Source organism: Fusarium solani (assembly GCF_023522795.1).
Source record: "Fusarium solani strain SB1 chromosome Unknown bctg00000004, whole genome shotgun sequence".
Taxonomy (NCBI): domain Eukaryota; kingdom Fungi; phylum Ascomycota; class Sordariomycetes; order Hypocreales; family Nectriaceae; genus Fusarium; species Fusarium solani.
Window position 1 is genome coordinate 2,494,509 of NW_027072152.1, and position 24,660 is coordinate 2,519,168.

The window sequence follows — 24,660 nt, forward strand, 5'->3', positions numbered from 1 at the left end:
CTGCCTACAGCACCGTCCGCCTAGGGTCAGAAGCCGAGTTGAGGATGGCAATTGATTGGTTGCAGCGCTCATACTCAACATCAGACATGGAGGCAAAGCAGCAAAAGGCTGTGCTGCTTCACCAGCTAAGAGCAGTTAGCAATGACACGCGCAAGCAGGCGTAGTGTGGCATTTTCTGGAGGAGAGGGGAAGCTTTGTTCCTTGTGTCACCTCCCAGGGGACACTTGCCACATGGATGCCATGGAATAGGGGAGGGAGGGGGACATACAGTCATACGGGCGATTGCTTACCGACTAAAGATTTTTGTTTGTTTGATATGGATCTTGGGGCTACATGACAACGTGGGCGAACAGGCGAGGAGGGAGGGAGATGATGGGTGGCAGGCAATCAATTAACCAATCAACCGAGCAATCAAGCAAGCAAGCAAGCAAGCAAGCATAGCATATATTGGAGTTGGGGTCATTCGCCGCGATGCGATACATTAGACCAGACAAAAAACCATGATGGATGGATAGACAGGCCAGCTCAGGTTAACTACTCAGGTAGCATTAACGGCCATTGAATCAAAGAAAACATTACATTGCTGCAGACGACGAGCCGTGCCAGTGTTGGTCACGATTTTCTGAGTGTTTCATGACTTGGCCAATAGAGCAACACAAACGCCAGCCTGCATGCAGCCGTTGAAATCGTACATTTACACCCCCCTAGTCACAGCAAACGCTCACAATGAAGCGCAAATATTGAGATTCTGACAGTGGATAAATAGGCTGGGCAAATCGTGCTGAAGCATAAATTTTGATACATCATCTTTGGTTCTGGCTGACAAGAGCTGGCTTCTGTAGAGTTCTTGTTCTTATTCTCGTCATTGTGCACTTCTCTACAGCTGTCGACAGCTGTCTCCCCCTGGCGACGCCCTCTCTTGTCCTCGTCCCCGTTTGTCACCCCCCGAAATCCCCATCTCGAAGTCATCTCCCGTCGTCGTCAGTCGGCTACCCGTGTCTTATCTTGCCAGCCGTTGGTCGCCAAGGGGGTCACGGAGTCGTCCTTGTTGTTTCTATAGGCCAACTCAACCAACCCATCAATTTTCGTTTGCAGAGACTCCCCGACTTCGGCTCGCTGCTGCTTCTTCCCGTCGAAGCAGGATGGCCCGTCACCGCCAGGGAGTCGCCTCCCCGACCGTCGTCTCTAGAGGCTCAAGCTTGTCTTCTTCGTCCTTGACTCCCGTCGAAGACAACAAACTCAGTTTTGTCAACAACATCCCCTCCAACCGCATTAGACCTTATCCACAGTTCCCAGTTTCTTCTAAGCAAGGCAGCTCTTCTTTTGATACTCAGGAGCTCACTATTCAACACGCCGCCATGGATCTTCCTCCCTCTGGACCTCAGAGCAGCTCCTACGTTGCGTCCAACGGAAATCATCACAACGCCTACTATGGGAACTGGCCTGAGAGATCCCAGATGTACCAGGCGTTGGCTCCTCGAAGCATGGCTTCGGCCAACTGGCGAGGTCCTCGCCCATCTATCGACTCCATTACTACCGGCGTCAACAACTACTCGCTGGCGGGCCCCAACACTTCCCCAGGTGCCTCCAACGACGCCCCTGTCAGCATCTCGGACTGCCTTAATGGATACGCCTACTGCGTGCAGCGTCCTGACGGCAAATACACCAGACTTGTCCCTGCCGACATGCTTCCGGCCCTCAACGAGGTTCCCGCCAAGCAAGCCAGCGCTCAAGGCATGGTCCTCCTGCCGGACCTCCACATGCAGCCACCTCAGGGAGTGGCCAAGATGAACCAGCCCATGACTGTCAAGGTACGTGAGCGTCGAGCAGCACATCCAACGCCGGCCAGAAGCTGAGTGTGTAGCCTCCACCTGCCCCAGCTCCTGACCCCCTTCAGGTAACCAACCTCTTACGACTACCTCCTCTCACACAAGACGATTACTGGCCAGCCAAGCTAATAACGTCCTCAGAATCGCATTGATCGCATTGTCGCCACTTCGCCTGCTCAGCAACGAAGAACCAAGATCTACTGCGACAAGTGGATTCACGACGGCACCTGTGCCTTTACCCAGCAGGGCTGCAAGTACAAGCACGAGATGCCCTTTGACAAGGCAACTCAGCAGTCTCTCGGCCTCTTCCATGGGTTCCCTAAGTGGTGGAAGGACCTTCAGGAGGACCTCCAGAAGCGCCACAACAAGGAGAACCCAGCTCGCCGTCCGCAGTCGGTTCTGCAGCAGGACTGGCGAGGGGAGAGCAACGAGGACACGCCCAGCCCGGCTACGGCCCAGGCCCCCATCGGAGCCGAGCGACAGACCAAGGCCATCAAGGGCCGTCGTCACTCTCCTCCTACCAACGAGAAGCCAAACTGGGTGCCTATTGAACCTCAGAGACCCGGCCCTGAGGGGGACTGGGTCATCACTCCATCGGCTCTCAAGGCGTGGGCTCACGGCAGAGACAACTCCTCTCCCCGCTCCTCTGCGGCCTCGGTTGAAAACAACTTCATCCACTAGTTACTGGATGGATGCAAGCTATACGGAAAAGGCGTCCCGGTCGACCACGGTGGGATGGAATGGCGACAGCAGATGGCAACTTTCCTGGTAACCGGCTGTTCACGTCATTTGGTTTTAAAAAATCAGGGTTTTCCTTACACGAGTCGCTCCTTTTTTTTTTTCTCGATCCATGGTGATGGTTTACTTTCACTTTTTGTTGGTTAGATATCACTCTTTTTCTGTTTTGACAACTTTTGTCATATTAGATACACAATCCCAGCGTCAAGACTACACAGGTCGGTACACACGGCGGTGAAGGGGTTGGGCCCTCAGGTAACAAGAAATGATTTGCCAGAATGTCCTTGTCTACAGTTTCAGAGCTGCTTTGTGACGGAAGCCCTTGTGTGATCAGTCACCCACCCCCAAGTTACACGTGTCTTGGCTACACGCTTGCGGGAGCAGGATCGCTGTGGCACAGGGGGTCTCTTGATACCCAAGGTCAGCATCTTGGTACAGGATGCCATGCGTAACCGTGCCCAAGCCTTGTAGGAGCGACCTGGATGCTTGGAGGAGCTTGTGAGTGGTGTAGTCTTTGGGGTGTAGATGTGAGTAAGTGTTTGGGGGCAATTAAGCCTAGTGTTGGATCCAGAAGATAGACAGGAAAAGCCACCTCAGTGCCTGGTGTCGAGCGCTGTTAGCGAACACGCTTGCTAGCTACCCCCTGGCATGAACTTAGTACCATCCAGACTCCAGTATTCGTAGCCACCAATAACTCCATTTGACGGAAATTTGTTAGTATCAAGAGAATGGAAAAGCTCACATCACTTTTTGTTCAAGGTGTAAGTGTTGTCGACTGGATGTTCAAGACCCAAAAGTGAAGCTATCTCGGTGACCCCGCGATTTGGAGGGGCATTCTTTCCTTATCTCGGTGAGCAGGGGTCTTTCGATAAGCGCTTTCCCACGGCTGATCTCCGGCTGATCTCCCCACCGTCACCACCCCACCAACGACCAGCGGAGCTACATGCTCTCATGAGTGCTGCCTTGCATCTTCACCAACCAACAAAGCAAAGCTCACTTTTCTCACGTTCTCATTTTCTACGCACCTGTTTTTCGCCCAAAACAAGAGCCATAATACCCATTTCGTCGCGTCCAAGAGCTTGTGGATTCCGTGACCTTAGCATGACGAGGAGGAAATAATCCAAGGCACCGAATCAGCATTCACTCCCCGACCTCCGACCAACTCCTCCTCCACCTTCACACCACGCGAATAGACGCCCTCTTCTCAGGATGGACTCTTTGTGGGAAACCTTGACGAATTTCGCGCCAGCTCAAGCTGCTGCTCACTCCAACAAGCAGCTCGATCTTGCCATCAAGGACCATGTCGTGGCTGTCAACCGGCTGGTGACATCTCAGCGGCAGCTCATCAGCGCCAACGCCCGCCAAATCTTCGAGGTAAGGGCCCCGACATTGATGTTTTCTTGCAGTATGCTGATGCAGAGCTTCAGAGGCTTGATCCCGCCACCGACTCCATCTCCTTCCTCGCCATCCTCAACCTGTCGCTAGAGCTATCGACAACTACGCCAGGCATCGACAAGACCTCCCTCCTCGACGAAACACTTCGATTCCTACTCAATTTCAATCCTGTTCAGGTTCGATATGTCGGTTCGATGCTTCGGAGACTTCTCGAGCATGTTGCGACGGGCAGACTATTTACAGTATGTGGTCCCTTCGCTACTACCATGGCCACTGGATACTAATCTCATGACAGCCACTTGTTTCTGTGGAAGCGATTGCTACAGCCCTGCTGCGAATCGACCCAACCGGGACCATGTTCACATCTACTCACCTAACATTGGTCAAGTGCGCCTACCACTCATCATGGATCGAGCCGGCCCTAAAAGTGCTTGATCGCGACATCACCTTCTACCCAGGCATGGCGGGTCAAAAGGACTCCAGACTTCTTTGCGATAGCACTCTGGCTCCCACCTCTTACATCTCTACCGAAACAGGCCTGACTGATCAGATCCGGAGCGCCACTGTGCTGGAGTACAACCTCGTGAGTGCGCTGTGCTACATTTCACGGAGGGACTGGACCAAGGCCCAACGGGCTCTGGAACGTGTCATCACACACCCTTCAAAGGACAAGGGCGTTAGCAAGATGATGGACGAGGCGTACAAAAAGTGGCTGCTCGTCAGCCTTTTGCAGGATGGAGCAGCCTCAGATGTTCCCGCATACACTGCACTACCTGCTAAGAACGCCTATAGCGCGCTGGGAACGGCATATCGGAATGTCGCCACCCAATTCCCCACGATAAACGTCGGGCAACTAAAGATTGAGGTGGAGAGCAACCAGAAGGTATGGGAGGACGACGGCAATACGACGCTGGTGGCAGAGGTGGTGGCTGCGTACCCGAAGTGGCAGATCATCAAGCTCCGCGACATTTACAAGCAAATATCCATTTCTCGACTGCGTCAAGTGACGCTTAGCGCGGAGACGGGCGAGGTCCTCAAGGATGATGAGGAGGCCACACAGCTCGTGCGCAACATGATCGAGTCAGGGCTGCTGAATGGCGAGCTCCAGCTCGGCAGCAGCGGTGATGATAGCTACCTCCTCTTCCACGAGGACAGCGAGTCTATGACGGAGGCGGCATTTGCACAAGAGATCGCCCAGAGACACCACAACATCGAGAGCCTTGGCAAGCAGTATAAGACGACAAACGAGCGCCTCGGCTCCAGCAGAGAGTACGTGCGGCACGTAGCCAGGGAGCAGAAGAGGGCGGATAAGGATGCTGATCCAGGGGTTGGGTTTGATTCTCAGATAGAGGATGAGGACCTCATGACGGGCATCATGGCCCATGGCTAGTACACCGCCTAGATGCGGTCTTGACGGTGGATTGGTAAAGGAGAGGCTTCCAGGCGCTCAAGGGTGTCAACAATTTCATGTAGCGATATCATTAGCGCAGATGTGCATGACAGTAGAAGAGAGGCAAGGTGAGGCCGACCTAGAGTCGCCTACCTACATATGAGTCACGGGAAATGAAGACATGGTTGATTAGGATCTCGAGGGTAATTCTATTGCTATCCAGGGACTGTTTCTCCAGTCATCCTTGTCTATAACCATCTAATTGAAGTAACAAAACGCCGCCGCCCATGCTAATGAGTATATATCCATCCTCGCGAACACCCAACCCAGGGTACACAATCTAGAAAAAGAAGCATAATCACGGCCAATTTAGAACATTCCCCTCATCTCGGCAGGTTTATAGCTTTGCCTTTCCCCCCTTTGTCTTTGCCTTTTGCTTAGCCTCATATTCCTTCACCTCGTCCATCCATGTCAAGGTGGGATAGAATCCTAGCTCGTTATCAGGTCCGTACCTGAGCTTCTTGCTCGGCTGGATCTTGCCACACCGACCGCCAGCAAAGCAGTGGTTGAGTGTCATGGCGAACGACTTACTCTCGCTGGAGCGGATGCCGTCAGTGGCGATCCAGTTGGGGTATCGCTCCATAGTCAGGGCCGCCCAGAGCTCGTAGAACAGGGCCTTGTAGGTCGTGATGGCCATCTCGGCGATGAACTTGGTGCCAATAGCGACGTCGAAGCCCTGCTGGGTGACGATCCAGTCGGCAAAGTAGAGAGTCGAGGTGCGCTTGGTCTTGCGCTCCTTGAGATCCTTGACCGTGACATCGATGAGTCCCGGGGTGTCCGGTTTGTTGGCCCAGACGTGGTGAACGGGGAAGTTGGCCTCGGTGACGAAGCCCTCAGAGCCTCCAGGGTACGACTCGTCGTACCTCCACTCGCGACGAGTACGGATGAGAACGCCTGAGGTCTTGTTGGCGACGAACTGTTCCAGAGGCCACCTGGTGAGGTCTCCGTTGTCGGGGACTTCGACACGGTTCCTGAGCCTCTTGAACTCGTGATACATGACAGCGCGGTCACCCTCGCTCATCTGTTCAACCTTGCCGTTAGGCCGGCGGACAAGAGCCTGGTTGGGATGGATATCCCAGATGATGAGTTCTCCTGGGTACTTTTTATTGAAGGCATTGACCTGGTTAATCATGTCCTCGAGCGACACACCAAGCGCACCGTGCCACTTGCCACCAAAGATTGAACCATGAGACTCCCAGGTTTTGTAGCCGTGTTTGCCGTAATTGAGAAAAGGTCGAATATCAATGACCCGGACGCCACCTTCAGTCAGCTGGAAGGTCAAGTCCTTGTACTGGGTGAGAGTGTTCCAGATGCTACCCATGCCAAAGGACTCGCCCATCTTGTACATGCCGGCATGATGAGATCGGGGGATGGCGAGCTCACGGAGAGGGATGTGTCCGATCTGGTCCATCTTCTCCGACATCCAGCCCGGGCCGACGTCGTCGGCGGCGATGAAGTCGCCCTCCTTTCCGGCGAGGACCCAATGGCAGCTAGCGGGAAAGTCCCACCACTTGATCTGCTTGACCGACTTCTTTGGGGACTTGAACGTCTCGAGGTTCTCCAGGTAACGCACTGTGATCTCTTTGGGGAGGTCACCCTTGAAGAGGTGGTCTTTCGTCTGAGGAGTCCGTCGCCTGATCTCAAAGGACATTGGCTTGGAAACGCCCTCGAGGTGGTAAACGACCTCGCCAGCGGCATCCCAGGGGGCCATAGTCTCGACAGAGCTGGTGATGCGGACAGTCTGGCCGGGATCTATGTACTTGGGCCAGTTGGGTATCCACGAGATCATCTGGTACGAGTGTGTGTGACCCCTGCGCCAACGGTAAGGGGTGGCGTTGATGAGGGTGACCTCGACCGGCCAGTTATCCCACTTGGTTGGGGCCCAGACGTCGACAATCTTGTCCCTCCAACCAGTCATGGCACCCCACCATCTCTTGGAGTGCTTCTTGTCCGACTTTCTGGGCTGGGCTGTGTTGTTGTTGTTTGCGGGCTTAGTAGAGGAGCCGCCGGCGCCAAGACGCTGGAGCATCCCCTTGATCCAAGAGTTCTCCTTGGGCAGCGTAGTGGAGTTGTAGAGTGTAGTTTCAGGACCGAGAATGATGCTCGGGTCGTTGATGTGAGGAACGTCAGGCTGGAGAAGATACTCGAGGCCAGGGGTGATGGCCAAAGCCGCCGAGTGAGGCACATTCTCCGTGAGGGTGATGTTTACCTGAGGTGGTGGTAGAATTGGGAGGCCATTGACAACCGAGGGGAGAGTAAGAAGTAGGGCCGTAGCCTTGGCTGCCATGGTGAAGACCATTTCGGCAAATGTAATGTGTAAGTAAAGGTGTGTGTATCAAGAAGCTGCTGGTAGCAAGCTGTTCTGTGGTTGCCCGAGAGCGAAGAAGAGATGAGTGAGTAGAGAAGATGTGAAGCGAGAAGCCGTGAAGAAAGGCTGGTATGAAGTTGCTAATATCAAGTAAAAGTGTATGTTCGCAAGAGCGAGAAAGAAGAGTTGAGTAGCAAGTAGCTGTGAAGCAAGGCTGATGGTGAAGATGCCAGTAGCAAGACGATCTGGTGTTCTGGAGAATGGTGTAAGGAAGAAGATGAAAACAGAGAGAAGGGGAGAGAGGACGGTTACTTATGTTTTGAAGGACGATTAGAGTTCTCAGTCTTCTCTGTTTGTTTGTGTTCTTTTTTCACGTTGGGGTGTCATCTCGATGCTTCTTCACGATGCAAGATTTTAGACAGCAAAGCATAACTGATATTGTGGCCTTGATAGAGCAGTATGAGTCAAAATTTAGGCTCACAAGGTTAAGAAGGGGAATCAGGGAAGAGGACAGAGATCTAAGTTTTCAATACTCACTCACTTGATCTCCAGTATGCCTCGTTGATATCTCGACTTCATATCCACGTGGTCGATATTGCAAAATCATGTCAACCGTTTAAGCCGAGATTCAATTTCTCTTTCTCATCAGGAGCAAACAAGGAATTCTTCATCTCGCAACTTGTCCTCTTGTAGATACCCCTTATCGGGCACAACGGTGAATATGGTTTTTTCACAACGTTGATATCAAACTCAATGCCACATCACTCAGACAACCGGGGAAATAAGGCGTCTTGCATATACAACAGAGAGAACTTTGCATCACTCAAATTTGATAGCAAAGATGCCGATTGACTTATCCAGCCCAACATCTTGAACACTCAATACACAGCCTCAGGTTACCAGATCAACAGGAGAGAGGCTGGAACTCAGTTTATCCTCTGAAACAGGAGTTATTTTTTTTTACTCTATCAGGTACTCAAGCAAAATATTTTCCTCCAAGGAGTGAGCTTGGCTCGAGTGCAGTGAAAGCCCCTCACTGAGGTCGTCAGAACGGCAAAGAGCGAAGCCTTGTGTAAACTTGGGACAGAATTGACATCAATGAATGAAAACAACATTATAATTTAATCAAGATATTAGATCTTTTTTCATTCTACCTTATAGTTACCCTCAGGGAAGGATAAGCCAAGGTTCGACCCGCGTGCCACTCACTGTACGCCGGATGCCATGCTGTGTAAGCCAACCCAGTCTATTTCAAAATTCAAACGCTAATGTCCAATGTCTAATGGATTCGAGAAAAGAAACACCTAGAGCATGAGATACGCCGACAGGAGAGCCGCCAGCAGGCCGGTCCATGAAGCGACCTGGGTCAGAGACGCTGAGCTCGCGGTGCCGCAGCAGCTGCCGCGGTCGTAGGTCACGTTGTTCATCTGGGCGGCCACCTCAAAGACGGAGCCGGGGAAACCTCCGTAGTTGTAATAGTCGACGTTGAGAATATTGGGTGCCCGGCCCCAGTCAGAGCGACAGTTGTTAGCGGCCAGACCCAGGCTGCCGTAGCCCGTGACGTTGTTGGTTTCATTGAGCAGGGCCACAGCGGGCACGAGGATCTCGGCGCCAAAGACATTGAACTCAGCATTGAGGTTGTGGTTCATCAGATACAGGCGGTTCTTGGCAGACTTGTCGCTCAGGTTCGGGGGCCGCTGCACCGTGCAGGGAAACTTGCGGTCCAGGGGGTCAAAGGGCGTCTCCCACATCTGGGTGAACTCGTCGAGCAGCCAAGGGTACTTCTTCTGGTCCGAGACGTAGTCGATGAACATGATGACTCGCTTTCCGTGGATAATCAACTCCTCCAGAGTGGGCCAGTCGTCCAGGGCCATGGGGAGGTATGGAGCCCTGTAGACGTACTTGAGGATGCCGGTCTGCTCAATGTACGGGACGTAGAGATCGGGATGGGAGTAGTTGCCGTTTCCGAGGAGGATAGTGACGACATCATAGGGGTGGGTATCAACCCATTCGCGCACCGTTGTGAGCCATTGGGTGATGGGGCCGGCGTCGAGCAGATCGCACGATGAGTGGCAGAAATGAGGCACCGACGAGTTACTGGGCCACTGGATCTGGGCCTGGATGAAGCGTACGCCGTCGTTAAGCTGAGTCGTGACGTCGAGCTCCTGGTTAGAGCCTGAGTTTCCGGGTCTCACAAATGGCGAGTTGTGGCAGCCGATCATGGTGATGTTACTGTATTTGCGCTTGCACAGCTCGACATAATTGTTGCAGGCCTGGGTGTTTGTGGGCTTTGCCTTGGTGGTGGTCGAGGTTCCCGTCTCGGTGCCATTGGTAGTCGCGGTTCCTGTCTCGGACTCGGTCAAGTTGGTTGCGGTAGTGATGTCTGTGGTGGGAAACAGGCCGGTAAGTGTGCTAGTGAAGCCATCGTCTTCGGTGTTACTGGACCCGCTGAGCGTGATCTTAGAGGCGTATGTGGTGTAGGCGCCAGTGGGAGGAGCGGTCTGCTTGGTGAGTCTGGCTGTCCTCGTGCCCTCAACAAAGGTGAGGTCTGATGTGGCTGAGAGCTCGATCGACTGGGCTGCTATCCGTACACTGGAGGCGAGGGCCAGGAGGAGAGCTCGGTGATGGAGCTTCATGATGGATGATGGATGACTCAGCGAGGGATACCGGAGAGACTATGAGGGAGATGCAAGAGACTGCGAGATGCAGTCCTTGATATGTCGTTAAAGTCTATGCAGTTTAACGAGATTCGACGCGGTAGACGTGGTGCGACGTGACGGTTGATATGATGGATGGATGGACGTCGGTGGCTTCCTAGCTGCAGGAGAAGGGGTCACACAGGGGAAGAGCGTGGCCAACGTCAAAGCCGGCGTGACGGCGCCACGAAAGCGAAAAAAAAATGTGTGAATACGCGGATGAAGATCAGATGAAGATCAGAATGAAGAAAAGAGAAGCCAAGCTCTTGAAACGACAAGATCTAATGTGATCCGCGGTGGGTTCCAATGCTCGATCCTTGTCTAGTAAACACCAGTCCCAATATCAGGGAGCCACCTGCAGGTATCGACAGACGGACGAGATGAGGAAGCAGGGAAGATGAAAGCCTTGGAAGGAGAAAAAGAGTGGGTAAAAAAAAAGGACGGACGGGAGCCAAGCTGGCAAGGCAACACAGACGAGACCGGGGCGAAATGAGACTTGTTTGACCAAGATTGGCACTGGCACTGCCTTGCTTGGCTCTCTTTTAGTCCTTGGAAGTATTGGAAAAAGAGAGGTGAAGGGTATAAGGAAGAAAGGAGGCTAATGATGGGTATGAGTAGTACGAGAATGAAAAAAACTTGGCTGTCGTGGTGATGATGCGGCGCCAAACCCGCCATGACATAATATGGGCTTTTAGGTACAGCAGTAGTCAAGAGACGAGACAGCGGCTACGGAGGATTATTCTTGGTTGCAGTGACTGACCAAGACAATTGAGCCATTGGCTGTCTTGAGCCGCCAAAATGGAAAGTCATGAATCAATCAGTCTCCAAATGTCTTGGGCGCTTCCCGTATTAACGCGTCAGCACGTTGGCCGCAGCGAGCGACCCTACGGTGCGGTGGCCCCAAGCCGGTTCATCGGCACCTCCACTTTCACCTGAAGCTCAAGCTTGCCGTGCCGTGGGCCTGGGGCCAGGAATCCAATAACAGGACAAAGGCCAGGTCTAAGCCACCTGGACAGGCGCTTCTAGGGGTCTTGAGTGTAGTATCGTCCCATGCCTGGTTTGGGTCTTTACGGGCGGCTGTCTGTGTCTGCCACAGCGTCAAGAATGCCCCTATACAATTCCATACTCCATGGATCTCAGGGGTTAGCAAGCTTTGGCGTGCGTGCCTACCGCGCTCTAAAAGGTCAGTTACTGTCCCTTGGCATGGACCCAATGGACCCATCCTCATGACCCTGGACCGGCAGGCGGCAAGCCTCAGCTGTTGAAGGGTGTCAGAGGGTACCAGATCCTGGGTCGATGGGCACTGGGCCTTTACCTGGATGGGCCTGGAATTGGGATTTTCGCGCCCATGACGACAAAGCTCCACGGGCCGGGGCAGCTAGCTCCAGCTTTTTTTCCAAAGGGTGGTCCCCTATGATCGACGCCAACTTTCAAGCTTTCAACACACACACATCATCAGTTTCCCTTTGTCAGTCGTTTTCTTTTTCTTCTCTGGGGGAAGTCTAGTCTATCACTCGCTCGCTCGCTTCTCTTCTTGTTGTTTCTATTTGTTTCAATTCTTGTTTCCTTGTCTTGTTTGTCTCCTTCTCTCCGGGAGAGGTCATCGCCAACCACCAACGAGCCCTCTGGTGGCTCTCCCTTGCGACATCCCACGACACATTCCCAGCCACGACACCATATTCAACCCGATTATCATATTCAACTCGGTGCCATATTCAACCCGATAACTCTTCACCATGGCTCAACACAGGCGCAACACGGCTGTTGCCGCCAGCACCCTCTACTTCCTCTCGATCCCCTTCCTAATCCTCGTCATTATCGGCAACACGCACATCAACTCGACCCTCAACGACATCTACTTCTTCCAGCTCGACGTGTCGCAAGTCATCCCCATCTCGGTCGAAAACTCCAACCTGCTCAACTCTGTCGCCCGAAGTCTCGGTCTCCATGACTTTTACCAGGTTGGACTGTGGAACTTTTGCGAGGGGTACCTCGACGAGTGCGTGCCCCACGATCTTATCTTATATTATAGACTCAAGTACTGATACACACACAGAGGCGTTACCTTTTGCTCCGAGCCTAAGCAATTCTACTGGTTCAACCCTGTCGAGATCATGGTCAGCGAACTCCTCGCCGGCGCCCAGATCGCCCTCCCCTCCCAGGCCGTCACCGTCCTCAACCTCCTCAAGATGGGCTCCAAGATCATGTACGCCTTCTTCATGGGAGGCATCAGCGTCAACTTCGTCCTCATCTTCGCCAGCCTTCTCGTCATCCGCACCCGCTGGTGGAGTCTGCTCCTGACCCTCCTCGCCGCCATCGCCTCCATCTTTGTCTCTGTCGCCGCCATCATCGCGACAGTCATCAGCATCGCTGCCAAGGTCGCCCTGACGGCCCAGGACCAACTCAATATCCGCTGCAACATTGGAGTCAAGATGTTTGCCTTCATGTGGATCGCCGCCATCTTTACCGACGTGGCATTTTTGCTCCACGCCGCCCTGGGATGCTGCTGCAAGCCGGACCGAAGACAGGCCTCCACGGAGAGCCCACGCCCGATGCAGGAGAATAGGCAGAGGATGTCACTCCCCAACTTTGTCCGTCAGCGAAGGAGTCACCAGGCGTCGTCCTAGGCAACCGGTCAATAGTTTTGTCGTTTTGGTTTGGCGGGCTGGCGCAGGTGATTGATTTAAATGGCATGAGCGACACGGGATAGATAGAGTCGGTTACTCGATAGACTGTTGGTATCACAGCATCATTCGGAGCAGGCACGCAGCGCGTCTAATATCCAGTTCGGATAATGGGGTCTTGAGCGCATATCAGCAGGCATCCATTCACGGTGTGCCATTTTTTTTTCTTAGACCAAGAGTGGGAAGACAAAGTGTCGCTCACTTGGCGCGATACTCACTATCTAACAATAAAGATAATCTCACTATGATCATAAGGAAATAAGAATAAGTATAGCACAATAACTTGTCTGTTGTTCTATAGTGAAGTCCTCGGTCGCCTTGTCTTAAGGGTTTGTATTCTTGCTGTTGCTCTTGGGTCAATTTCACATTGAATAGGCATCAAGTCATAGTTAACACTCGATTATTTCCGTAAATTTCAGATGGGATGATGACGGCGGCTAGAAGAAGAGCAGATATTCTCATCAACTTTGCCTAAATAGTCATAAATGGCAATGTTTTGCGACCCCTGTTTCCCAAGACCTTCATGAGCGTCGGTGTAGGGTATGGCGTGTCGTTCAGCTTTAGATGTAGAATCAGAACCACGACCAAAGAGAAGGTAAGCACGCATCTATTGGTGAGCGAATACGGAACATATGTCAATGACTGCAGCAGAAACCCGTATCAGATGTCGAATTGATACTGGCTTACGCACTGATCCTGCCGTTAAAGCCGGCATAAGGAATATAGAACCACAGGAGTCGTAAGCCCGAATTCTCGGAACTTGGACAGCCGCGAAGGAATTGACGCGTGGCGACCATGTCAAAATCGGCAAACGGGGCAAATCCTTTGCGAGTTTATCGGGGGGAGGCATGCAAGCTGCGTGCCGTGCTATATATGGAACCAAAGGATGGGGGCTGCACACCGAACAGGGTCGTCAGGATGGCCTTCATGCAGGCCATCGCCACCCAGTTCCATGGGTGATGGATGATTCCACTCAGCTCTGGGAAGTGGGAGGGAGGGTGATGACCTCGAAATGGAAGACGGGCGGGGGTTTGAAAGGATGCCAACGTGTCTTGGAATACCGTCCAGGCGGGAGGGCATGATCCCAGAATGTGCACAGGGTTCATTGTGTGTGTGGTTGCACTGCAGCAACAGGTCCATCACGATCACCGTGAATGCCTACCTAGACATGGGCACACGACCAAGGCTTTACGCCTGCTTCACAAGGGAGAACAACGGTCGAGAAACTCTAAAATCTGTCCATCGGCAAGACAATGGAGCTCCCCGGTGGCTGATGAGAGGCGCTTGACGAGGCGGATTCCCTTGAGCGTGAGACGCTCTCACCGTCTCTCTGGTCTGCAGGAGGACGGTGACCAAGAAAAAGTATTGAAAGAGAGCAGGGAGGCCGCCCGAGAAGAGGCTCTTTTCCCTTCCCATCCTCTTCAGCGATTGGGCTTGGGCAAGCGCCGCATGGGAACCCAGCCAACGAGACCGTGAGATGCCCAGCCCTATCGAGCCTTGGGGACCATCCCTGAACGATTCAGGACCAGGCGGCCGGCGTTTGAGGCGCCCAGACGTCCTGAACGGGGTTGGAGGCGGCGCGCTATCGACAAGCCTCCAGGGAGACGACCTCCCCCTTCTCGGCAGGTGCCCTGGCTCCATGACAGTCAATGAGAAGGAAGGAAAAAAACCCTCGTGGTTGGCAACGGCACGGGAGTTGAAGAAACCCAACCTTAAATGGGTGCGAGCTGGAATCTGTCCGACGCCCACCTAAAGTGCGAACCTGACCTACCCCTTGACTTGAGTCGAGGCCCGAGTCACAGTGGGGAGCCCACCCCGGAAAAACAGCCCTATGGCGTTAATCCAGTTCACTTTAAGCAGCCGTAAGCGAAGGGCTCTCTTTAGTAGTTGGATCTTTGGGGGCTGGAGCCTTGGCTGGCTTACCTCTGGGACATCTGAGGTGCGTTGCGTTGCGCTGCGCTGCGCTGGCAAGGGGGGTCCCATGAATATGCCTCCCCTTCTTTTGCTCATGGCTGAACCCGTCGGGACCTACCTACGGTGGCCTGGGCTGGGCTGGTTCTGGTTCTGGTTCTGGTTCTGGATGAGGAAATTCTCCTCCATTCCTCCTCCATCAACTTTCAGCTCAGCTCAGCTTAGCTTAGCTCTCTCCTATCTGTCGTTCGCTCGCTCGTTCGTTTCAACTTTTGTCGCTCGTTCTCCCACTGGCTTCAATTGCTGTGCACTTGCACCTGTTTATCTGCTGATACCCGCGCTCAACTGCCCTTCAAACGCGTCTACCGCTGCCGCCTCCCGTCCATCTGCTGCCCCGCCTACGACCCCAGCGATCCATTGCTCCCCAGGCGACCAGGCTTTGCGACAACGGAGCCGGCCTGGCCTTTGCTCGCCGGCAGTTCTGCGAGTTTTGAACGTATTTCTCCTTTGACAATGTTGAGGATCGCGCAACATGGCATATCATGATGAAGCGGGCAGAGAGCCCTATGCGTCCTACGACTCCTACCAGGGCATCACGCGGAGACCCGCGACGAACCAACCTCACCTCAGCCATCGCGTCTCGGCCATGACCGTCTATGCCGACGACAATCCCTATGATCAGCCTCAGCTCCACGGTCGCGAATCTATGGTATCGCTCGACTCCTTTGCTGGAAACCCAAGCCCTCCCGAGCAAGAATATGGAGGCCACTCATACTCCCCAGGATCTGGATGGTCCGCCTCGTTCGGCTACAACGGGGCCGGGGGCTCATATGCGCCCGTCTCGGCTGCTGGTCCCCCGCCCTCGAGATTTCCTTCCAAGGCCAAGCGAATGCCCAGCTATGGCTCTGCCCTGGGACATCCCATCCCCGAGGAGACGCACGATGAGGCGTACGATCTGTCGCTGCTCCAGAGTGCAGCTCCTATGGGCACGTCGGCCCGCTACGACCCGATCGCTGAGGAGGACGACGTTTCACCTGGTTTCGACTTGACGGCCGCTCTGGGGCCCATGACCTCTCACGATGAGGAATTTATGAAGAAATTGCAGGCCAAGGAGGCTAACGGAACATTGACCGGAGGATTGGGTCAAGGCATCCAGCCTGACATCAAAGTGCGAGATGCTGATCTCTTGTCCTCGCCCACCATGGTCCAGCGCAGTATTTCGCGCTCATTTTCACGGCGCATCGGGTCTGGTCGAGCTGAGGAGATTCGACAGAGAGGGCAGGATGAGGCCAACCGAAAGGGCGAGGTTATCGAGGTCATCTTGGAGGAGGAGGGGCCAGGAGCCGATCTGAGCAGCATGGAGGGACTCAACACCCTGGCCAATGAGGATGACATGCGCCGTTCGACGTTCCCGGTCAAGAAGGAGACCAAGACGGAGATCTTCTACCCCCAACCGAATTGGAAGCCCATCTCCATGCGATGGCCATATCTCCTGCTGCTCATCGTGCTCTCAATCGCGCTGGCAGTTCTCCAGGAGGTCCTCTTTCAAAACTTTGGCAAGACGCCCATCATCAAGTTCAAGTCACCAAACGACCTGGACGCGTGGCTTTACTTTGCTGTCAAGTTCCTGCCGACCCTGTGTGCTGTCGCATACGGTGTCTTCTGGCAGTTTACCGACTTTGAAGTCCGCCGTCTGGAGGCCTTTTACCAGCTGTCGAAGCCCGAGGGAGCCTTGGCTTCCAAGTCGATCAATGCCGACTATGTCACTAGCTTCAGCTTCTGGAGGCCATTCCGCGCGCTTAGACTGGGCCACTATGCGGTGGCACTATCATCGATTGCCTCGACCTTTGCTGTGTCGCTGGTGCCTACTTTTGCCGCTGCTTCTATCGTGTTAAGACCCGATCGTAGCCAGCGCATGGATCGTCCGGATGAGCCCAAGGAGATTTTCGTTCACGAAATCTGGTCCCGGCTTCTAACAGGAACCCTGGCCGTTAACGCGGCTCTTGGGTGTGGTCTGCTGTTCGTGTTGCAGTCACGACGGTCAGGCCTGCTGTCTGACGTGAGAGGTATCGCTGGTCTCGCAGGCATGGCTGTCGTGAGCCATATCCTGATGGATTTCAAGGACATGGACACGGCCAAGCACAAGGATATTCACCATAAACTGAAGCGCCGTCGATATATGCTCAGGAACTCGTCTCTTGCACCGTACGAGGGAAGTAGCGCCAAGTTGGAGGTTGACCGTGAGCAAGACGACGGCGCGCATCTTTCCGAGCACCCGCACCCGGTGATGCTGCGGCCGATCGGCAGCATCCCCTTCATTATTGGACTGCTGCTCTTTGCAGGCTTCATTCCAACCTTCCTTTTTCTCCTGCACGCATTGTCACGGACAAGGCTGCTTGGGCGGTGACGGCTCTTGCTGTCATGCTCAAGATGAGCTGGGGCGCCATGGAGACGGCGGTGCGCATGATGGAACCTTATTACATCCTCTCGAAGCGTCGCGCTCACTCGAAGACGCTCACGCTCGACTACACGGCCCTGCCCTTTGCTTACATGCCTCTGCGCGCTCTCCTGAACGGCCATTTTCTGGTCTTTATGGTTGGATTCGGAACCGTCATGGCCGAGTTCTTGACCATTTTGGTGACAAGTCTTGCCACAGTGGATGGACAGGACTTTATTGTGGGATACAAGGGAATAAAGGACCTTGTCAAGGGCCACTCGGAACAGGAAGAAGAAGACGGGCTCAATTCTGGCCAGGAGACTGTACGGTCATTCTACATGACCCTCGGACTCACCCTCTTTATGCTGCTCTACATGTTTGTCGTGGCAACCATGGTCTTCTTCCGGCGACGACATCCATTCCTGCCACGACAGCCCAACACGATCGCATCGATTCTTGCCTTTATCCACCAGAGCAAGATGTTGTACAACTTTGTGGGGACGGCCAAGCTCAACAACACACAGATGGCAAAGAAGCTAGACGACGGCAAGACATACGGCCTGGGTTGGTTCACTGGACGTGATGGACAGACGCATTGCGGTGTGGACCAGGAGGATCTGACGAGCTCATACAAGCACGGCGTGGACTACACGACCATGAACAACCCGTGGAACGCTCAATGGGACGTGCTATAGAAATGGTGGAGTTGGGTCACGTCTCTGGGTGGGCATGGGCCATTTATGACTATGAAAGAACGGATATCATATTATTACATGGATCTATTATGGACAGGGATTTTACTGCATTTATACTTGGACGACTGGGATTGGACTGATTGGACTAGATGTTTGGCATTGACATATTTCATGCTCTGATACCCTGGGTGTTGTAGTGCATGTGACGCGAGCGGTGCCTTTTGCCATGCAAAGAGTCTTGAAACGTGGTGGACGAAACTAACCTACGGTGAGACTCGGATCATGCTGAGCCGGAGAAAGAGATGAAGAGTCGACTCGAGCCCTTTTCCAGCGACACGTGCAAATCTGCAAGATTGATGGGGACTCGTGTCGATCACACACGGCTTCTTTGGACGATGAGTGGGTTTCGAGTTGACGCGTCCATGCCCCGTCATGTTTGAGATTCGTCGACGGTCCATTCACATGCTCTACAACTCTTGTCAGTGACGTTTGCCAGTGGAGAGTCACTAGAGCGCGGGACATGTTGCTCACCGCAGTAATCGGCCATCTCAGGTGAGATGCATGTCAGCGAGAGAAGAACCCCTGACGAGCTTAATCTCCTTCCACCGTAACAAGACGAAAGAAAAAGTGCGAAACATTCCTTTTGCGCGGCATTGTCTTGATCTAATTGGCTACTGCGAGCTATGCGAGGGGAAAATCTTACCCCTGGATTTTGGGGCTGTGAAGGGCGGGTTTGCATATTGGTGGGGGAAGTGAGGGGGGCCACGAGTTTTGGAATGTTCTAACGAACGAGATGATGAATCTTTGAGGGTGACGGTGTAAGTTCGACAACTGTTGAACTCAATTGGGGATCATCAGGGCAACGGCTGCCGATTACACGAGTGCCAGGCGCCACTGTCAGCAAGGTGAGATCAATTAGCAGAATGCAACGGTGCATTCTATCCGTATGTATTCGCTTGTTACTATTGTGGATGGTGGCCGCGAGTTGAGAACTCGGTAGAGCCGGATGAGTGACTGAACCGTTTTCTATCAAGTGAGACCTTTCATCTCACAGACAAAGGCTGCTTACATTCCACCTACTACGCAGTACTCCGTATACTCTTGCTATAGTTGGTTGTCGAGCTCACGACAAAGCTTCCTCTGCGGCCACACCGACGAGTTCGTATTGATGTTGTTAGTGGCAACAACAGTGCACGAGGTCGAACACGAATACTCCCTCAAGCACACAAGTACGTACGTCCTGCACAGCCTCCTCCAACTTGCTCATTTTCGCATCTTGACCTCAATACCAAGCGAATATTCATCTTACTTTGATACGACGGGCTCGCTTGGTCATTGTCTGGGCATACCGTACCGTCTCTTGGGTGGTTTTCTTTTTGACTGACCTGAGGGAGCGAGCAAGGGGTCGATGAGGACCCCCCTAGTGTGACCTTTCGGGCTTCGGCAGCGTTGGAGGGGGACGGGAAGGGAGGGAGAGGGGGCTGTGCAAGCCTCCAACTCGGGGTGGTTGCGTGGATTTGCTGGGTCTCGTAAATTAGACAGGAAAACCTGTGACAGGATGACGAGGTGACATCCGTATGCTTTGGGAGACAAGAGTCCAGCAGAAGCAGCAGAAACAACATCTTTGGTGATTGCCGAGCACGCGCCCAGCCTTGGCTGAAGGCCATCTGACCAGAGTCGTTGACACAAAGAGGTCGGGGGAAAACCAAGAAACCAACATCTCTGGCAGCCCACCGCCAACGATAGCATGGCCGCTATTCGACGCGGCATGCAGTAGACTTGGTCGCCAGCAGCCCAAAACCGGAAATGTCAGAGGCCGGTTGCCGTGGTCGGGCATCTCTTTTGCATCATGGATCAGCACTCGATGTGAATGATGTCGTTGTTGTTGTGGTTGTTGTTGCTCGCCTTGGAAGAAGCCACTCAGCCCGCCCTCCCCGAACTGCAGCCCAGCCCAGCCATTGTTATTGCCAAGTTCTGTGCGTCCTTGTTAGAGTTGTTGTTGTTGTCACCGCAACTCCTAGCCCAGCGCAGGTAGTAGATCTGCACTATCGCCAGAGAGAGGCCATCTATTCATGGATCCTTGAGAGATCTCTTACAATCCTCTGACCTCTTCCAGCGTCTGCCAAACCCGAAACATCCGCTGAGCAATCTCCAGACTGCCGATTTCGTACGTGTGCTCTCGCCCAGCGCCAAGGGGGGGGGCTTTCCGCGGTCTTTTCCCTGCCCCGGGAGTGACAGGTATCCACTATGTACCTCTTGTTAGAGCGTATACGAGATCCAAGTCATCACCCTTGCCCCGGGGGCCCCTTGACTTGTCCTTGTGCCAGCGGCTGGCCTGCATTCCAGGTACCTGCACAGCCCGCTGATTCTCGTGCTAGGGGAGCAGCGTCCAAGACATGCTAGCAGCGGTACAAGGTCGTTTTTGGTTTTCTTGGGTTTTCTTGGGTGTTGAGTGAATACGGACGGTCTCGATACGACGGATGGATTATCATCTTTTTCTGCTTGCTGACTGAGATGGGTAAATTTGGCCAGGCGTCTGTGGCCCCATCTTCTCTTGCCGCTGGCGGGTGACTGACTGTCTCCGGTGACTGCCCGTGGCCACACAAAGCAGCTCATGATCTGGAACTACAGTGATCCAATGTTGGCATGAATTCAGCGCAACCAGTGACGGTCCGCCCTGGAGCAAAGAAAAATGATTCCCTTGCCCAGGAAAAAAAACACTGGGCCATTAATCGCCCTTGTCTTCCTCCCCTATCACACTGCAGAACACAAGACGCGGCCAAGCCAATCCGGTTGCTCCCAGCCCCTGCTTCTGGTCCCCATCTTCCACCCCCTGCACGGGCAGACGACGCACCCGACGCACACGTACCTACGTACCGCAAGCGCAATCATTACCTGTTGGGTACCTTCTTCCACCGTCGGCGCCAATCAATTAGTACCTCCTCCCTCCCTCCTGCCTCCTTCCCTTCCAGGTCCTCTTACTTGCTGACGCTTCCAGTTCGCTGCTGCCGGTGCCTCTTCCTTCCCATCCTCCTTCCCCCCACACGCAAACCCATCTCATTCATCATCGAACAGCGACAAACGGGAAAAACCCAACCCTATCGACGACGACGCTTCCAGCCACGCCTCGTCTCGGAGACGATTTCTCGCCTCGGCCGTTCGCTAGTTTTTCTCTCTCGACTTTATTCTCTTTCTCTTTCTCTTCGTCTTGTTCCGTTTCGTAATTCTCCGTCCGCTCTTCCAGTCGTTCCACGCGGTCGGTCTTCCCTCTCGCTTGCAAGTCCGCCGTCTAGAACCACGTCACGCCTCCTGGAAAACGCAAAACAAGCGCCGCCTCTCCCGACCAGACCAGCCTTCGATTTTTTTAGCCCGCTTCCTTGTTTTTCGACTCCCTTATTCGAACGACTCTCGTCGGCAGTCTTTACGGCCCCATTTCCGCGCGCGACCCGACCGACGACAACAGGCCCCCTGTGCGCCTTTACGACCCCCTAACGACAACGACGCCTGACAGGCCGATCTACCAACCATCGCCAGACCACCGATTGAGGAGCATCAGAATCGGCCATCACGATGTGGTCTTGTATAATGAAACCGTTGGCGGTTCTCGCCTCAGTAGCCGCCCTGGCGGCGCCCGTATCGGGTGAGAAGCTGCTCTATTCCAACTCTCTCAACGCCTGTCAGAAGGAGAACGGTTTCAGTGCCAGTATGTTCCAGGTCACCTTGACGCCAAACAACGGTTCCGCAAGAGTTGTGGCCGCTGCTACTTCGTCCATCCAAGGCAAGGTCATCTTTGACATTCGACTGTCCGCCTACGGCTACCAGTTCCTCCAGAAGGAGTTTGACCCTTGCACCAACAACCTTCCCGGTCTCTGCCCCATGGTTTCTGGCAAGATTCCCTTCAAGTTCAACCTCCCTGTCGACAAGGAGAACCTCAAGCAAGTTCCTGGAATCGCCTACAGTGTTCCTGATCTTGATGCCACCGTCCGTGTTTACGTCAACAGGAGCGACACGAAGGAGTCGGTCGCTTGTGTGGAAGCCGACTTCTCCAATGGAAAGACGGTCGATCTCGTGGGTGTCAAGTGGGCGACTGCCATCATTGCTGGATTGGGGCTTGTCGCCTCTGCGATTGTGTCGGGTGTCGGTCATGCCAACACGGCTGCTCACGTCGCTTCCAACTCTCTCTCGCTTTTCGGCTATTTCCAGGCGCAGGCTATTCTCGGTCTTACCAGCGTTGGACTCCCCCCATTGTCTCTTCCTGGACTCAGGACTTCCAGTGGTCTATGGGCATTATCAAGGTCGGATTCATGCAGGATATTTTCACTTGGTACCAGAGAGCCACTGGCGGTACCCCCGAATCTATCCTCTACACCGTTGGCTCGATTTCCGTCGAAGTTCAGAAGCGAAGCCTGCAACTTGCCTCAAACAGTGTCGACCTTTTCAAGCGTGGCGCGGCAATGATGCCCCGAGCCATTGTCGACCTCGCCAAGCGTGGAAACATTCAGAACGATGACGGCACATACACCGTCTACGGTATTCAGCGTGTTGCCTTCAAGGCCAAGATTGAGTCGACAAACCTGTTTATGACAGGTCTCACCTTCTTTTGCGCCTTTGTTGTCATCACGTTCCTAGCCCTGGCCGCCTTCAAGGGCGTCTTGGAGCTCTGCGTTCGCCAGAACTGGATGTCCAAGGACAAGTTCATGGACTTCCGCAACGGCTGGCTCACCATCCTCAAGGGTGTCTTGTTCCGCCTGACCCTGATTGGTTTCCCCCAGATGACTATTCTCTGCCTTTGGGAGTTTACCCAGCGCGACTCGCCGGCCGAAGTTGTCCTGGCCGTCTTCTTCCTCTTTGGCATGATCTTCAGTCTCGCCTGGGGTGCCAGCAAGGTTATTCGCATCGCCCGCCGCTCCGTCGCCATGCACCGCAACCCGGCCTACATCCTCTTCTCGGATCCCCAGGCTCTCAACAAGTGGGGTTTCCTCTACGTCCAGTTCCGAGCCTCCGCCTACTACTTCATCGTTCCTATTCTGATCTACACCCTGGTCAAGTCCATGTTTGTGGCCCTGTCCCAGAAGAACAGCGTCGCTCAGGCCATTGGCTTCATTATCATTGAAGTCGGTTACCTGATTGCCGCTTCGGTTCTTCGACCCTGGATGGACAAGCCCACCAACTCGTTCAACATTGCCATTGGTGCCATCAACTTTATTAACGCAATTTTCCTTCTCATCTTCTCCAACGTCTTTGGCCTGCCCAAGATCGTCGTTGGTGTTGTGGGCGTCATTCTCTTCGTCCTCAACGCGGCTTTCGCCCTCATTCTTCTTCTCATGCTTATCGTGTCGACTACCATTGTCTTCTTCCGAAAGAACCCCGATGCGCGGTACCAGTTTATGGCCGATGATCGTGCTTCTTTCATGAAGTCCCAGACCCAGCTCAACACCACGACTGAGCTTGATGCTCTTGCGGCTACCGCTCGAGGCGACAAGACGGGTTACAACAAGCACCTCGACCTTGATGAGGAGGACTCGATGTCTTCGGAGAGCCTTCGGAGGCGAGCTGAGATGAACAACCAGTCCCAGTCCTCGTTCCACCGAGGTGATGCTCCTCCCCGATCCCCGGTGAACCCCTCGATGCCTCTATTCCCTGCCGACGGACGGCCCCAGAGCCCCTTCCGCTCTGCTTCCCCTAGCCCTTACCAGCAGTCGGGGTCGCCGCTCGTTCAGCAACGGTCAAACAACAACTCTAGCCCGGGTGGATACCGATCACAGAACAACGCTAGGTGAGTCTAGACAACCTCTGCAACTTTTGTACATCATATGCTAATTCAATACAGCCCATGGCAGCGAGGTGCCGGCTACGATCACTAATTGATATAATGCTAGAAGCGTATACCTGTTTTTGACCAAGGGCTATATCGTCTGTGCCCTTGTTGGGTAGACTTTGCATTCACGCGATTTTCTTGGGTCACGACTGTAGTGAACCCCGGTAATCAACAACACACGACCACGCCAAGACCGTGTTTTCTTTTATTTTGGATGGCTTTTTTATCGAAAGCATGACGACGGCGTCTGCGACGAGACTTGGCGTTGGCGAATATCGAAATCTTTGAGCTCAGTACGAGTATTTGCTTTGTGTATATAAACCATATCGGGAAGGGATCAGTGACGGGGGAACATGTTTGTGCAGCTGGACTGAGTTGGCTCAGACCAACCAGCTGATTTTCGATATCCTAGGAGGACGATGCAGTCAAGACATGGCTGTGGCGGCTGGGAAGCATAGCATAGCAACCCGGTCATTGTCTTGGCCAATACAAAAATATTCCAATACTTGGTTTACTGTACCTTGAGCAAGTGATAGTTGAGTATGGGCAACTAAAGGCAAGTCTTGGTCTTGTGATGGGACAAATGGAATCGTGTGAGCTTTTTTGTCTATGAAAATCCTATGGAAGAGTCATCTCAATGACTTGATCGCGCATCAAGAATCTGAGCACGATGCCCAACTATCTACTAACCAGTATCGA

General features: G+C 53.6%; 7 protein-coding genes across 7 annotated transcripts; 5 read left to right on the forward strand and 2 right to left on the reverse strand.

The window, feature by feature from the left end:
• Nucleotides 1–1,142: 1,142 nt before the first annotated feature.
• MRS44_007842 (uncharacterized protein) lies at nucleotides 1,143–2,510 on the forward strand (the record flags this gene model as incomplete). Its single annotated transcript, XM_046279452.2, has 2 exons — nucleotides 1,143–1,811; nucleotides 1,971–2,510. 2 exons carry the CDS (start codon nucleotides 1,143–1,145, stop codon nucleotides 2,508–2,510), a joined length of 1,209 nt encoding a protein of 402 aa, XP_046134146.2.
• Nucleotides 2,511–3,776: 1,266 nt separating this feature from the next.
• MRS44_007843 (uncharacterized protein) lies at nucleotides 3,777–5,352 on the forward strand (the record flags this gene model as incomplete). The annotated part of the gene is made up of 3 exons (XM_046272097.2): nucleotides 3,777–3,941; nucleotides 3,995–4,204; nucleotides 4,258–5,352. The coding sequence occupies 3 exons, from the start codon at nucleotides 3,777–3,779 to the stop codon at nucleotides 5,350–5,352; spliced, it is 1,470 nt and encodes a 489-aa protein (XP_046134145.2).
• Nucleotides 5,353–5,749: 397 nt separating this feature from the next.
• On the reverse strand, nucleotides 5,750–7,699 carry MRS44_007844 (uncharacterized protein; the record flags this gene model as incomplete). The annotated part of the gene is made up of 1 exon (XM_065620673.1): nucleotides 5,750–7,699. One exon carries the CDS (start codon nucleotides 7,697–7,699, stop codon nucleotides 5,750–5,752), a length of 1,950 nt encoding a protein of 649 aa, XP_065476745.1.
• Nucleotides 7,700–9,024: 1,325 nt separating this feature from the next.
• On the reverse strand, nucleotides 9,025–10,356 carry MRS44_007845 (uncharacterized protein; the record flags this gene model as incomplete). Its single annotated transcript, XM_046281069.2, has 1 exon — nucleotides 9,025–10,356. The coding sequence occupies one exon, from the start codon at nucleotides 10,354–10,356 to the stop codon at nucleotides 9,025–9,027; it is 1,332 nt and encodes a 443-aa protein (XP_046134143.2).
• A 1,796-nt stretch (nucleotides 10,357–12,152) lies between these two features.
• MRS44_007846 (uncharacterized protein) lies at nucleotides 12,153–13,043 on the forward strand (the record flags this gene model as incomplete). Its single annotated transcript, XM_046279451.2, has 2 exons — nucleotides 12,153–12,415; nucleotides 12,473–13,043. The coding sequence occupies 2 exons, from the start codon at nucleotides 12,153–12,155 to the stop codon at nucleotides 13,041–13,043; spliced, it is 834 nt and encodes a 277-aa protein (XP_046134141.1).
• A 2,500-nt stretch (nucleotides 13,044–15,543) lies between these two features.
• Nucleotides 15,544–18,143, forward strand: MRS44_007847 (uncharacterized protein; the record flags this gene model as incomplete). Its single annotated transcript, XM_065620674.1, has 2 exons — nucleotides 15,544–17,216; nucleotides 17,354–18,143. 2 exons carry the CDS (start codon nucleotides 15,544–15,546, stop codon nucleotides 18,141–18,143), a joined length of 2,463 nt encoding a protein of 820 aa, XP_065476746.1.
• A 3,570-nt stretch (nucleotides 18,144–21,713) lies between these two features.
• MRS44_007848 (uncharacterized protein) lies at nucleotides 21,714–24,007 on the forward strand (the record flags this gene model as incomplete). Its single annotated transcript, XM_065620675.1, has 3 exons — nucleotides 21,714–22,373; nucleotides 22,418–23,919; nucleotides 23,974–24,007. The coding sequence occupies 3 exons, from the start codon at nucleotides 21,714–21,716 to the stop codon at nucleotides 24,005–24,007; spliced, it is 2,196 nt and encodes a 731-aa protein (XP_065476747.1).
• Nucleotides 24,008–24,660: the final 653 nt, after the last annotated feature.